This window comes from Antennarius striatus, chromosome 11 (assembly GCF_040054535.1).
Source record: "Antennarius striatus isolate MH-2024 chromosome 11, ASM4005453v1, whole genome shotgun sequence".
In the NCBI taxonomy this organism is placed as follows: domain Eukaryota; kingdom Metazoa; phylum Chordata; class Actinopteri; order Lophiiformes; family Antennariidae; genus Antennarius; species Antennarius striatus.
In genome coordinates, this window is record NC_090786.1 from 12,110,399 (window position 1) to 12,126,052 (window position 15,654).

Consider the following 15,654-nt stretch of genomic DNA (forward strand, 5'->3'; position numbering starts at 1 on the left):
ACACCAGTGATGTATTATAGTCTGGTCTCCTTTCAATATGAGGGTGGAGACCGCTCATCTCACCGAGGGACATGAGCTCCTCAGTACCTTGCACCTCCCTCCACTGCCTGTTGACACAATTTCTTGGTGTTTGTGCAACAGAGATGTGGAGAAGTGAGATTTCTACATTTGTGAAAGAAACTTGAGCAGGAAGGGGAAACTTTTAAATAGTTTTTTGGTGATAGGATTTTCTATTCAGCTGATTTCTTCACCTTCAGAGCATTTGGACACTTGTGGAGTCGCCTTCGTCCTGAGTAGCCACCATGGCGTCTTACACGGTGACTATTTCCACAGGGAGTCAGTGGTTCGCAGGGACGGATGACTATATTTACATCACACTGGTGGGCTCGGAGCGATGCAGCGAGAGAACGCTGCTGGACAAGCCTCTGTATGACGACTTTGAGAGGGGGGCGGTAAGTGATGTTATGTTGCATTAACTGCATAATTGTATAATTGTATAATCTGATAAATGGTGATAAATGGCCGCACACAAATACCAGCTGATGGAAGAGAGGAAAGCAATTTCCCTACAAAGAATTCAATTCAACAAGAATTCAATGTATAGAAGGCAAAAAGCTGAAAGCAAAAACAATTGCACTGGATTTTATCCTTGAAATTAGAATATTAGATTTGTAATTACATCCTGTGAAGCGGTGAGGGATTGTAATTGTCAGTGTTTGTGTGTTCGTCCGTCCGTTCACGAAATATCTTCACAACCGTTGCAGATAGAAAGATGAAATAAAATGCGCGTTACTCGGGCAGCAAAGGGGATGAAAATGAGAAAACTAGGTTGACATTGAGAAAAGTAGGTCAATGTCAAATTTCAACTTTTGTACCGGATAAGATAGGAAGATAAGGGAGAAGGCCAGTGTGAGTAAGACCATAGATCAAAGCGCTATCCTGAGATATTTTTGCACATATCTGAGGAACAAGAAAGATGAAACAAAAGGTGTTGTATTCAGGGAGGCAAGGGGATGAAAATTAGATCACAACCTTGACCTTGAAAAACTAGGTCAAAGTCACATTTTCACTTTTATATCTTATTAGGTACACATCTCTGAAACCTGATGACAAATAGAATACACCAGTTACATGTTGGATCATGGGTCCTTTATTAAATGACCCTGGCCTATGAAAGTAGGTGAGGGTAAAAATTTGAATTCAGGAGTGTCGCGGGATGTTGCAGTCTCTGACTGCCTTGTTTTTATTACAAAATTAGAATAGCACTCAGTACAGATAAAAAACATGCACATACAAAGGAAAGCAATTCAGGAGCTGAGTTAAAAGCTGTTTTCTCCACCACACTCACAAGTATACAAAATAATGCACTTATTTCATGTGAATTTAGTCTTACATGCTCAGAAATATGCTTTGCAGAAATTTGAAACATTTGTAAATTTACAATTTGCAATCGAATACCAGTTACATCCATAGATATAAATATACACCTGCTCTTTTCTCTCTTGTTTTCCCTCATTCACCAGGTTTTCTCTTTCCACCTTGTCATCACATGTCATCACACTCCCATCTGTATCCTCCATCACCCTAAACCTCTACGTCCTGCTTAGTCCAGTCATTTTCTCCTTCCTTAGTGTCCACTGTCTTTTTAACTCAAGATTGAGGTGATTGAATTGCAACACATCTGCTTGTGCTCCTGCCTACTTTCCTCATCTCTTTTCTCTCGTGCACTTCCTCATTCCTCGTCTTCAGTCGTCTGGCAACGCTCTCTGACCACCTAGTGCCTGCCTCAGTTCAATACTTGATTTTTTGTCCTTGGTTTTCACCTTCTTTCTATTCTTGACTAACCTAAAGTTTTCATACTGTGTACACCTTCCTCCACTCTTTTATGATGAAGTTAATATATTATATATTATAAAATAATATGAACATTCTTATCATCATGCAGTCTTCTGCTTTAGGCAGATTGTGTTTGTTTCTGACACCAGTGAGTGATTCAATTGGCCAACTCAAACTCAAAGGTAAACTGTGTACATGAGGAAATTACAGAACCCTGAAGTCCAGTAAACAGGGAGGTACGAAAAATCTATACAAAGTAAAGTAGAAAATAATAAATTATTAAATAACTGGAACGTGGAGGAGGATAGAGAGAAAATGTTGGCTCTTGTGTGAAGCAGAAATCCACATCAAACTGCCAACTAAAAACAGAAACACACAAACCAAAGTACACAGAGTAAGGGGTGAAAATATCCCAACATGTCAGGTGGGAATAAAACTAAAACACTAAAAACAAAGAAGACTAAAAACTAAAGAACCATGATACTTCATCACATGGGTCATGTCAAAATTGTGTTGCAGTTCTGGCTATTAAGCTCATCTACTAACATGACCAAATGCAAATAATTATCATTTATATTAGGAATAATTTAGTTCAATAAAAAAAACACCATGAAGTGACTTCTGATGTGAAGTTCATATTGTTTTACATGTGAAATATTTTTTATGGCGTAAACATGTCCTGGTGTGAATTTATGTGAACTGCTCTATGCACCAACATGTGAGACGTGTTTGATCATCTGGTGAACCATCAGCGATGCTCCACACTTACTGAGCTGCTGACAAACACAGGTGGACTCTTATCAAGTTCTGGTCAGGGAGAGCCTCGGGACGATTGTGTTGGTGAAGCTTGAGAAGAGGAAGTACTGGATGAACGATGACTGGTACTGCAGGAACATCACTGTCAAGACGCCCTCTGGGGACTACGTTGAGTTCCCCTGCTTCCGTTGGCTGGTGAACGACAAGGAGGTGGTGCTGCGAGATGGAAAAGGTGGAGCCGTCTCAAAATGCAAAAACACAAGTTCGACAAACAGGCTCTGCTTTGTCACTTACTTGGTCTTGTGTCTCTTGCAGCTTGTCTACCTCAAGATGATAAGATCAGCCTGCTCAAACAGCACAGGCAAAAAGAACTGGAGATGAGGAGAACGACCTACAGGCAGGTTCCTTCTGCAGACACAGATTGTGTTTGTGTGTCACAGGAGGCTGAGGGTGAGCCCTAATAAGTCAAAGCCTCTGTCCTTTACAGATGGAAGGAGTGGCAGCCGGGGTTTCCTATGAGCATAGATGCCAACAGTCACAAGGATTTGCCCCATGACATCCGGTTCGACAGCGAGAAGGCGGTGGACTTTGTGCTAAACTACAGTAAAGCGTACGTTGTTTTCTGTTGCATTAGTTGGGACGACACTGATATGGTGTAGAACAAATTCCACGGAACTGTGAGAACAGAGGTGTCTCTCAATGCAAGGCTTTCATGCTGCAATGATGACAGAGGTGTGTGCTTCTAAGGAAGTGTAAGCATTGTGTTTCGATCCACACAAAGACATTAGAGGCAGTAACACAAACCGGAACCAAAACACAATAAAGTCACAACTTTTTCTGAGCTGGATCACGATTTAGATGGAAAATGATTCATGCTATTCACCACAGTGATGTTCGCAGACGGATGCAATCTAAACAGACATTTTTGAGGCACTTTTTTGTGTTGCTTATTGTAAAAGAACATTTAATGTCAACCAAGACATCAGGGATGTATTGGATTTCAGATAGTTTGACTTCTGATGTGAATATGGTGACAAATATCATGCTGCTTATTATGATGACGATGATGATGATGATGATGATGATGATGATGATGATGATGATGATGATGATGATGATGATTATTGCTCATTTGCAGAATAGAGAACCTTTTTGTGAACCAATTCATGCACATGTTCCAGACTTCCTGGGACGATTTTGCTGATTTTGAGAAAATATTTTGGAGAATCAAAAACACAATCTCAGGTGAGTTTCAAATATGATTATGTTCTCATGTCATGTCATGTCATGTCATGTCGTGTCCTGCTGTGATTACATTACATTACAGAGTATGTGATGCAACACTGGAAGGAGGACTTTATGTTTGGATACCAGTTCCTGAACGGCTGCAACCCTGTGCTGATTAAAAAATGCACCAAACTTCCTGACAAGTTTCCTGTCACTCATGAGATGGTGTCTGTCTGTCTGGAGAGGAAGTTGACTCTGGAGCAAGAAGTAGAGGTACCAATTTAGATTTAATGAGATGAGCTATTTATATTCACTCTCTCTATATACAGTATACATATTTCCCCCCCCATAAAAATACATTTAAATAGTCAAAAAACAACAAACATAATTTCACACAATGTCAAGGAAATGATTATATAATTTATTGTTATGATTTGTTCTTTTTTTTTTCTCTCTACATGTCCTGGCCCCAGGCAGGTAACATCTACATTGTTGACTATGAGGTGTTAGATGGCATCAGCCCTAACGACACAGATCCATGCACTGCGCAGTTCCTCACAGCTCCAATGTGTCTCCTCTACAAGAACACTGAGAAGAAGGTCTTGCCAATAGCCATACAGGTACAATGATAATGACTAAGTGTGTTTTACATCAGGAAGGAAGAGTTTTCTGCTTTACGCTGACCTGCCATCAATCCTACTTTCCTGCTTCTCCCTTTTCTTGTGTCTTTTCCAGCTCAGCCAGACTCCAGGGGAAGACAACCCGATCTTCTTGCCCACAGACAAAGACTACGACTGGCTTCTGGCTAAGATCTGGGTCCGCTCAGCTGACTTCCAGCACCACCAGACCATCACACACTTGTTACGAACACACCTGATGACAGAGGTGTTTGCTGTTGCCATGTTCAGGGAGCTCCCTGCTGTTCACCCTGTATATAAGGTAGGACTGGCTCGCTCATCGATGAATTGATTGGATTATTCATTCATGAATTTCTGTTCTGCCTCCCAGCTTCTTATTCCACATATTCGCTTCACCATTGCTATCAACACAAAGGCCAGAGAACAGCTCATTTGCAAATGTGGCCTCTTTGACAAGGTGAGTCTGTGAGAGAAGAAAGGAAGACGAGGTTCAGCTGAGAGATTGAAGCTCTAGAGCAAATACTGTACCTCCACCAGGACCAGACACCCCTTTAATTCAGTCAAACCTCATCCTACCACATCCTTTTCAAACTCGAAGTCCAATAACCATAATATCAGGAAACTGGTTACATAAATCCATTTCTATATCCTGTTTCTAAGGATGTAGATGACATCATAACCCCATTGGCAGATAAGGAAATAGAAAAACAGCTAAAGAAATATGAACAAAGAGTGAAATCAAAAACACTAGCATTAACCTGCTATGCGCATCATTGACGTACCTGTTGGGTCATCATATGATAATCTCGAATCAGACTTTGTTTTCTCACAATTCAATTCGGGAGTAAAATAATAAACCATGAGAATATTCAGAGAAAAATAATATGTTGGAAAACCCCAAGACATTTCATGCATTTAGTAACTGGCTCTAAACCTGATGCAAACATAGAAAGGGGAACAAAAGCGTCTGTGAGTTGTAGCAACAATTCCTTTGAATATAACTTTGTTTGCATTGCAATATTTCATACAAAGCGGTTCAAATTTCAGCAGCCACATGTACAGACGATGAGTAACACTGATGCTAAATTTTCATCCTCATCAAGGCCAATGTGCTGGGTGGAGGAGGTCACATCCAGCTGGTACGAAAGGCCATGGAGTCCCTGACCTTCAGGTCTCTGACCTTCCCAGATATTATCAAAAGCCGAGGCATGGAGAAGCAGGAGGAGCTGCCCACCTATTTCTACAGAGATGATGGCAACAGAGTGTGGGAGGCGACCAAGATGTGAGGAAGAACTCTTCTTGTAGACAGCATTGATGAATGGTTTGTGTTTGAGGGTAGGAAAACAGTTGGAGGGAAGGATGAAGTGCATCAGGGGAACATTTGTGTACTCTTGTGTGTCAGGGGAAGCATTTTTGATTCGGTCCTGATTCCTTTCTGCTAGTTTTGTGTCTGATGTGGTTCACATTTACTACTCCACTGATGAGGCGGTGCAGGCAGATGAAGAAATCCAGGCCTTTGTTAAAGAAGTGCGCAGCTGTGGTATGCAAGACTCTGAAAGCTGTGGTGGGTACACATCTAAGATATCCCACAATGTTTTTCTTTTAGTCTTACAATAACTAACTAACACATAATGAGAACTCCCTATCTGTTCATATTGCATTTGTCTTGCTGGAGAGGTCATCATAAAGATTTAAAGGTGAGAAAGTGAGACTACAACAGTGGTTGATGCTTTGCTAGCTGAACACCAGTGTTGTAACACACATCCTTCTTACATTTCTCCATCACCTTCCCGGCTGCATTGTGCAAAGGATCTGTACACAGCAGCACTTGCAAAATTAAAGAAGTGGATTTTTTGTAGCCCTCTTTCTCAGTCCTCTTTGCTATAATCCTGCACAGAGTTTCCCAAGTCTGTGAAATCCCGTGAGGAGCTGACAGACTACCTGACTGTCATTGTGTTCACTGCCTCGGCGCAGCATGCAGCGGTCAACTTCGGACAGGTGAGAAACAACCTGACATCCAGACTTCTAAAATGACATCAGCCTAGCATTTTTGGATTGTTGTAGATCATTTTGCATGAATTATTCACAGTAATCACTGATGGATTGATTGTTCAATACACGGTAATATGCTCCATGAACACGGTGGTGGAGGAAGCAATCTTAGCTTAATACCCAGTAAAGAAAAAAAGGCAATGCTCCATAAGAGGTCCTTGATTCAGAATCCTACTTGAAGACCAATGGTGTATTAACAGTGCATTTAAAAAAATCACTAACTATGGGTTCAATAGAAACTGACATTGTTATTACAGTACATTATTAGAATAGTCATAAATGATGCAGCAGGAGGAATATCTCCTTTATAAATTGCAGTATGATTGGTGCTCATGGATCCCCAATGCTCCGTCGACCATGCGAAGGCCTCCGCCCCAACAGAAGGGCCTGGCAGATGCGAAAATGATCATCGACAGCCTTCCTGATCGCGGGCGTTCCTGCTGGCACCTCGGGGCCGTCTGGGCCCTCAGTCAGTACCAGGAGAATGAGGTATGGACAGGATGCTTCACGTCAAGACACACAGGCACTCACATGCATACCTTCACACGACATCATGGCACAAACTGGTTTTATTTAACGGCCATAAAAATGTCCTGCAAAGCTTTCCTGTGTCTCCCTTCTCCCACACAGCTTTACCTGGGCATGTACCCAGACGAGCACTTCGTAGAGAAACCAGTGAAGGCAGCCATGGAGAGGTTCAGGAAGCAGCTTACGGAGATAACCAAGTCCATCAAGAGGAGGAACCAGACAAAGAATCTGCCTTACTACAACATGTCTCCAGACAGAATCCCAAACAGTGTTGCTATTTGAGGAATAAAATAACCCATTTAATATTTTATGAATGGTACATTAAAATTCTGCTGATATTACAGAGCTGTGAGAAAAATAGTCACCTGTATGTAATTCTGGTATTTGCTTAACTTTGCTTCTGATGTATTTTTGCCACAAATTTTCCTACGTATTATGTGGAATTTAAATGTCTTGCTTCTACAAAGTGTGTTATTTCTATCTGTATTGTAGCTGTTTTCCATCCTATATTACTCATTTATAATTACCCATTGGAAATGACATTGCACCACCTCTTACCATAACATCGGGCGGCAGTGGCTCAGTGGTAGAGCGGGTCGTCCAATGTTCCAAGATCGGTGGTTCGATTCCCGCTCCCGCCCAAAAAAACACCCGAAGTGTGAGCTGACAATGGGAGGTGTCAGCTCACCTCCGGAGCACTGCCGAGGCACTCTTGAGCAACGCACTGTCCCCCCCTCACAAGCTGCCAATTTGGGGTGCATCAAGAAAGAGCTGCCCACCACTCTTCCTCCCATTGCATGCTTACAGGCATGCAATGTGGACAGGGGCCTATACACACGAATATACGTATATGCATGTGTGTGATTGACTAACATACTAAAGTGTGCATTCTTAATTTCCCTTCGGGGATCATGATCAGTATATAAAAAATAAAAATAAATAAGAAAAATGTCAATTCACATCACATTTTTTCTGAAGTATGAAGTCATAAAGCATTAAAAGTAATTTAATTTTTATTTGGTTCTTTTTAATTCTACATACTTTGTTCAATAATGGGAAATTCAACTGAAACCACATCAACATTTCTTTTAACAATTTCTTACAGTTACTAGTTCAAAGTAAATTCACATACAAACTTGTGGAATGATATAAGACAGGAGAACAGTCATATATGTTCAAGTCCAGTCAGTAGTAAACAAACGTAGCTTTATGCAAGTTACACTTTTCCCAGACATGATAAACTTGAAGAGACAAGGGAAACGTGAACAGAAGCCTAAACCATAAATAACATCTCCATAAGTACCATTCCTTCCATTTCAATGTCCTGCTCTATGATTATATAAAATGGAAATCAGTTCACGGCAATGGTCTCAGCAGAAGAACAGAAGAAGCTCTCAGAGTGGAACATGGCTATTACTAAAAAGCATTCTAAAGAGGGCTCAATATTTATTGAGATTAAATCAATACTTCTGCATCAGACTTCATGAAAGGAGCCAGCTCCTATAAAAATGAAATAAAAAAAAAGCATCATCTACAGGCCATCTGTAATCTTCTCTACTTGCATCTTCTGTGCATCTAAAATTTCAAATTTCTGTGGAAAAAAAATCTAAGTTTCACATCTCTACAATCAGCATCTGTGATTTAAAATAAATAAATAAAAAAACTAGGCAAATGAAAAAGCCAGACGGAGCTGATGTTCACAACCAAAGTGCAATCAAAGAGCAAAACGCTTTTCTGGTGTTTATGCCTGGGAAAAAGCTGAGTGTAAATTGCATAAATCTACAAATGAAAAGAGTTTTTAAATGAACAAATTGTACTCTTGTTTTCCTTTAAAAATAAATACAACACAAAATAAAGAAATCATCATTTTATACCCAGAGGACACCATGGACATTAAACACTATTACATAACTACTGAATAGAATAACGACAAGAGGGTAATTGCACTTTTTATCAGTCTAATTGCACTGAGCCTCATGGGTAGTGAAGTTTCAGAGAAGCATCACTAGGTCTTAATCCAACCTGACGCACGATGACTCCCTTGGCTCATATTATGGGTTCAAATTATATTAGACTATATTTCAAGTCACCATGGGGCATATAGACAAATATTCTCCACTGGTGCAAAAAAAAACAACAGCTAGAATTTAAATTATTGCTGCTGCTGAGCAGTAATCATCATGTATGTTTTTGGGCTGTTGTTGTTCAGACAGTATTCTGGTATCAAAGACAGGTTTTAAAAATGTGAGTGTTGCTGGAATGGCTATATCGCTCAACATGAGCCCTGCATCACTGTGCTCCCATGTCCAATAAAGCACTTACAATGACTATAAGGCTAAATCACATCGCCCTGAGAAATGAACTGCTGCCTACCTCAGACGGCACCTCCAGCTCCTCCCCAGCAGGGGGCGCACCACCCAGCTCAGCACCCTTATCCTCCACAGGCAGTTCATGTTTGGCTGTCATGCATGAACTTTATTGGGAATTAAAGGTTCTGTTTGCTGAACAGCTATAGCAAAAATTCAGCACTGATGTAAAAATATTATTAATGTAGCTCAGTTGTGCTTCACTGTGCCTTTTGTTGTGTTTTTTTTTTTTTGAGAAATAAAGAAAGTGATGGAGCAAATTGTCTCATTTGAGCCACAAAAGGCAAGAGATGAAAAACTGAAACGAGGACAAAGATGCTGGCTGTCATGTGATTAATTGATAATCATGAATAGAAACCCTTTATGTCATGTGACATGAGTCTGACAGGATTAAAAAAAACAGGATTCTGGTCTGCTTGATTAATACATATTGTATATATAGTATACAATATGTATACTATATGTATGTGCGTGTCTGTGTGCATGCTTGACTGTTTTTTAAAAAAAATGATTAAATGTTTGCCTCACTTCCATTTGGGTCTGTCTGAACTATAGGAGTAATGGGAGGTTGAAAATAGGCAGTCGTGGATTTCTCAAGGCTTACCTGTGACTAAGCAAAAAAAAATCAAAATTTCAAAAAACTGCACGTGGAATATCGCACTGCAAATACTTTGTTTGCATGATAGAAAAAACATCAGTGATGCTGTTTGTGCCCAGAGGCCCTCAATATGATCTCGAGACTTGGAAATCATCTTGCACTTTTCTCTGATCAGTAAAAAAATGTTAATATTTAATCATTGTTTTTTAATCATATCTGTTTCTGTTTTTTCTTTTTTTAAGTATACATTCTCCAAGCCTTCAGAAAGTTTATGTTGGGGTAGAGAAATCATGCGGCTGGATTTTCCAGTATCTCTAGTAGAACGATGAGTATGACATGTCCACAACTCCTTTATTCTGTCCACTAATGGACTCGTGTTTCTGTCGACATAACTCCATTTTGTAACCCCCATAACGTTTTTGTCACTCATGAGAGGTTTAATATTCACGTGCATGTGCACATGGGGGCCCGCAGTGTTACGTGTGCTCTCCCCAACTTAAGTCATCGTAAAAAAGAAATGAGAAGAGCAAAATGACAGGAGGGGATGTCTTGTGTGAACTAAAAAAATCAAATGTGATTTGATGCATGTCCTAAACCAGACCAGCTCACAGTGACAGCGATGTGGAGCCGGAATGTTCCAGAGAACTGATGCGTGGTGCTACATACAGATCTACAGCGGGTTAGCCCAAGACTCAAAGAAGGAAAAAAAAAAAATCCAACCAACAGGTAAACAAACCACACATCACAAACGTATAGACCTCCATAGTCTTCTGAGTCTTTTTGTCTCAGTCTTGCTTTCTTAGAAGTGTTTGTGTCTGGAGAAGAACGTGTCCAGGCCTCACCACATTAACACCAGTCAGTAAAAACAAACAGGTCCTCGCAACAGAAAGTGACCAAATAATGGAGTGAGGATACAGATGAAAGGAGGTATAAGGCCAGACAGGAGGAGCGTGGGTCAGTCTGGGGTCAGATAGAGGAGTGTCCGGGTCATTCCTCTGGTCATCAAGCATTTCCACAATGGCTATGGGTCTGTGTGTGTAGTAAGAGTAGGAATGGGCTGAGCAACCATTCCCAATCCAGGGAATGGGCTGATCGGTCAGACATGGAGCACCTCCATGCTGTAGTCCTCTGTCTCTGTGTACTGTGAGGAGTTTGTGTCTGACTGGGCGGGAGCCAACGCCTCCTTGTTCTCCTGACTCGGCTCCATGAGCGGTGGCTTCTCCAGCGCCAGCTTTTTACAAGTGTCTGGACGATTTTGGACATATATGACCCGGTTATACGCCTTGAGTCTCCTCCATAAATGGATATAGACTTTACACTGGACATACATGAACACTAGTCCACCCGTGAAGCCGATGGCCACCACTACCAGCTTGGTCCAGAAAGGCCATTCGAGGATCCCTGCAGGAGAGGACATTCAAAAAAGAAAAATATGCACTTAAAAATCCATTATAACTAATATAATTCAAATCCAACATGGTGCTCATTCTGTAATTATCAACTCAGCAGTTTTACTGACTGCATGATGATTTTTATTTCCCAACAACATGAATGAAGGCTTCTGGAGGCACCATGAAACACAACCGTCCCATTTGAGCCTGGTGACTTGTGTCACACTACATTCCTATCTTTCTATGATGTTGGAGCCCAATTAAGGCTTAAAAAAATATTCATACATGCCGATTAAAATAAATAAATAACTGCTGGAAAAGTGAGAGCAAAAACTTTTTTAAAAAGGCACACTTCAGTAGCTTTTTACAAAATGGTAATTTGTAGTAAATTTGCTTAAACCTTCAAAAACAACTCTACTGCCCCAGGGGCAGTTGCAGCATCTCTGCAAATTGCAAACCCCAGAAATGCAAGGCTAAATAGTTGGAATTTTTGGAAGTGTAAATATTTGTCACCAACATGAAAAGCTAAATCTAGGAAGCAGATCTTGAAAAATTACTTCATGGTAGCTTTAAATTATTCACATAGTTTGAAATACAAACTCAGCTGACTAGATCCTGTCCCTGGGATTTTGTATCCCTGATAGAAAATATGCATAGAATGACATATCAAGTTAGGGAAACACCTGTTTACGCTAGCCTATAATATAAAATAAGTATAATATTAATAATGATTATGCATGACGGCAATATCAAAACTTAATGAGATGATATTCTCAAGCCATCTGCCGTGTTTGTTTTAATTCAAACTTCCAAAGCATCATAATCATAATCAAATTGCAGCAAACAGACAGAAAAGAAACACAATTTCTGTGTTAATTAGGTTGAAACATTCTCTGAGGCGTATGTGAACAAAACTGGCCTTTAAGGATGAGAAGCAGTGCTTTTATCCTGAAAGGCAAAAGGAAACAGGAACGGGAAGAGGAAGGGAGTTGGAAGAGGAGCTGAATAGAAGGACTGATGTGGAGGGGACACAATTTGAAATGCAAAAAATCAAAGTTGAAAAGTTTACCTGGGATTCTTCCGGCTGCATGAGTAGAGAGAGTGTAAGAATCAAGTATTGCCAAAGTCACACAAACAGATTAACAGCAAATGCAAAACACAGAAATTGAAAGACAAACAGTACAGTTGCACATTTGTGACGTGCTTCATTATCCAGTTATTGACATTATATCTACTGAATGCATTTCAACGTGTACTCAATGCAACTCTGATGTAATCTCTCTGGAAGCAAAGGGGGGGGGGGGGGCACGCTGGGAACTCTGTGTGACTTGACAGAGAACAAACAGGACCGCTGCGGACCTAATTTCTATCACCATGGTGATTGAACCTGACAGGCCGTGGGGACTCTGAGGAGTCTGAATCATCATCAGGTTGGGCTAAATGGCACAGCCTGCTCTTCAAACTGCACGCCGTCTCTGTAGAACTGAACACGCCGGCGAGGAATGAGCGGCAGCAGATGCAACACCAGCGAATGATACCCGACTCGTCATTACAGCGCCATTCTCCAGGCTTACAAACGCAAGAGCATGCCGCTCTCACGATGGTGCCGTTGATCTGCCAGTAATTCAAAGCTGCTGACCATCTCGGTGAAGATAGATGCAAACAGCAACACCAGAAAGAGGCGTTCGGGTTTGAACAGCGAGGCTCTCTAGCTGGATTATGGCCTGTAGCTTCATATTTAACAGTAACTACCAGTTTGTCTCTCTGTCTGCCTCTCTCTCTCTCTCACACACACACACACACACACACACACACACACACACACACACACACACACACACACACACACACACACACACACACACACACACACACACACACACACACACACACACACACACACACACACACACACACACACAGATAAATATTATGCTGAAAAGAATCTGAAAGGTTACCATGGGACACAACTCCTGTTCACGTGGCGAAACAGAGCAAACATGTTTGATTTTCAGCTCTCTCATGAACCAAACACACACAAACTATCCTTGTTAGGACCTATTGTTGGTTTCCTTCCATCCTCTAATAGCAGAACTGACCACGACCTGACCTTCAACTCGTTAGTTTTACTCCCTCCATGCAAACAAATTCTGGTTTAAGCAATATCAAGAATGAACTTTGTGACGGGACCTCATTCTGAGAGGCTCAAACTAAGTCTTGGATGGATAGACAAATCTATCTTTTAAATCTTTTCACCTCCTTTATCTCTTAACCCTCTCTCTCTTTTATTGACTCCAGATTTGAAATCAAATAAAACTGACACAGACAATCATCTCTAATAGCTCTCAGCGCACTTCTTCACACGCTTTGATGCCTGCTGAGCTGCTCTGAGCGAATTACTCTCACATGTGTTTCAATCTCTGATTACATTTAACACTACATCTATGTAGATTTGTGAATAAATACTCCAATGATGCAAGAATGGTGAATGACATCCAACAATATGCTGCACAATGATGCTCTGTGTGTGTGTGTGTTTGTACACGGAGCTCTGGGTCTATGCTGACCTTGTCTGATTTCATCTGCCGTTCTGTCGATGAGAACGTAGAGCGACCACACCACACAGGTGATGGCGATGACGTGGAAGGTGACGGAGCACATGATCTTTCTTCTCTCACTCGCTGTCATCTGTAACTTCTCCCACTGTGGCAGAGAACAAGAGAGGATAAAGTCAGGACATGTGAGGAGATCAAAAGCGTAAACATTTATCACATTCATCTTCCACGGCTCTTTTTACTAACTAAACATTTGATGGAAAGGATTCAGCTGCTGTGAGTGAGGACTAAGCTGTACAGGACAAGTAAGATGGAAAAAAAGTCATTAGCTTCTAAAAACATCAACAGGAAATGAGTCCGGCCATACAAAACAAAACACAAAATATGAAGGCAGCATCATTGGAACCGTTTCGTACGTAAGCTGTCCCAACATCCAGATACACTGTTAGAATATGCAGTGATGAAATAGCATGATTGCAGGCTCAATTTGACAAAAAGCGGGGGCTGCAGTACGCTGCAAAAACCAAGCATCCATTGATAAACACTTCATATTCAGATGCTAACATCTTCAGCGCTCAGCAGACGGATTCAAGAGCTCTTAATGGCAGGGCATTTGTTTAAGACCTTTTGTGTAGCTAATGAAGGGTGGAGGAATTTTAATTAGATTGTCCTCCTATCTCCAGTCCACGGAGCTTGATAAGCGCCTTTAATGGAAGTGAACTTCCTCTGAGCCGTTTGAAATGAATCACAACCAGCCTTTGTGAGCTCCTCTCATAGAAGAGGCTTCTAATGTCAGTGTCATGCTTTTGTTATCTGTGGAACAGTTTGGACACGACTTCTGGCATCCTCAGCTTTGTGATGAAGGAGTGACGTGAGCTCATTTGGGATCACATGCTTCTCAACAGCGATTCACCACCAAAGGGGGACTAGCTGTAGCGGTTTGGGTTCGTGGGTAGCCAACGATCCTAGTTTTATGTCATCATCTAGTGGTTCTGTGTGATTTGCTCTGGAACGGCAGCACAAGCCTGCAATTTAATTTGCTTCTGTTTCTAACAACAAAATAATTGCTCTTGGGTGCATTTAGCTTCGGAGTGTGAGCCCAATAAACCTAGGATGCAGTTAGATTAGATCAGGCAGCAGACTGCCACCCGTGGACCTTTGCCTCACCTTTCATTTTCCCCCAGTTTCCTGTCTCTTCTTCATTCACCTTAAAGCTCAAAATAGCCCTATAGTTATTTAAAAAAATTGCTCCACATTTGATAAGCCTAAAGAGAAATGCTATGTCATGAATAATGAATCAGATGGTTGTAGACTCAACTTTAACCAAATGAACAGGATGTACATACTAACCTTGCGTAGCGGTTTCAGCTTCGTCTCCATGATGAACTCATATTTACAGAGTTCACAGCAGCGAGTGTCAGAGCTCTTGATCCACTGCTGCAGACAGGACTGGTGGACGAAGCGCAGGCTCCCTGTGCAGTGGCATGGCGTGATCAGAGGACTCTCGTCATCCCCTTCACAGTGACAAATCCTACGGGAAACAAATAACACACTCCAAACTGAGCTTGAGGCAAGACAGCTGCAATAGAGGCAAGACGGGAGATGAAGGATCAAACTAACAAAAAAGTGGCACGCGAAAGTGACACACATTTTTCCCAAACTCAAGCGCACTGCAGTTTTAGATGCTGTACGTCAGGAAACTGGTGG

General features: G+C 41.3%; 2 protein-coding genes across 7 annotated transcripts in view; one reads left to right on the forward strand and one right to left on the reverse strand.

Annotated features, from left to right (window-relative positions):
- The first annotated feature begins 195 nt into the window (after positions 1-195).
- Positions 196-7,987, forward strand: alox5a (arachidonate 5-lipoxygenase a). The gene is made up of 14 exons (XM_068326927.1): positions 196-452; positions 2,626-2,824; positions 2,908-2,989; positions 3,080-3,202; positions 3,731-3,837; positions 3,920-4,092; positions 4,293-4,439; positions 4,555-4,758; positions 4,828-4,914; positions 5,561-5,739; positions 5,900-6,021; positions 6,355-6,455; positions 6,828-6,998; positions 7,140-7,987. The coding sequence occupies exons 1-14, from the start codon at positions 303-305 to the stop codon at positions 7,317-7,319; spliced, it is 2,025 nt and encodes a 674-aa protein (XP_068183028.1). The 5' UTR covers positions 196-302; the 3' UTR covers positions 7,320-7,987.
- A 55-nt stretch (positions 7,988-8,042) lies between these two features.
- LOC137603453 (E3 ubiquitin-protein ligase MARCHF8-like) overlaps positions 8,043-15,654 on the reverse strand; it is a 73,712-nt gene continuing 66,100 nt past the window's right edge. For 4 of the 6 annotated variants that reach the window (XM_068326930.1, XM_068326929.1, XM_068326928.1 and 1 more), the window contains 4 exons: positions 15,298-15,478; positions 13,960-14,095; positions 12,462-12,476; positions 8,043-11,402 (listed from right to left, as the gene is read on the reverse strand). In XM_068326930.1, the coding sequence (XP_068183031.1) occupies positions 11,098-11,402; positions 12,462-12,476; positions 13,960-14,095; positions 15,298-15,478 (637 nt within the window). In that variant the 3' untranslated portion in view covers positions 8,043-11,097. The remainder of the gene's footprint in view (positions 11,403-12,461; positions 12,477-13,959; positions 14,096-15,297; positions 15,479-15,654) is intronic. The other 2 variants (XM_068326931.1, XM_068326933.1) reach the window with 1 other exon arrangement.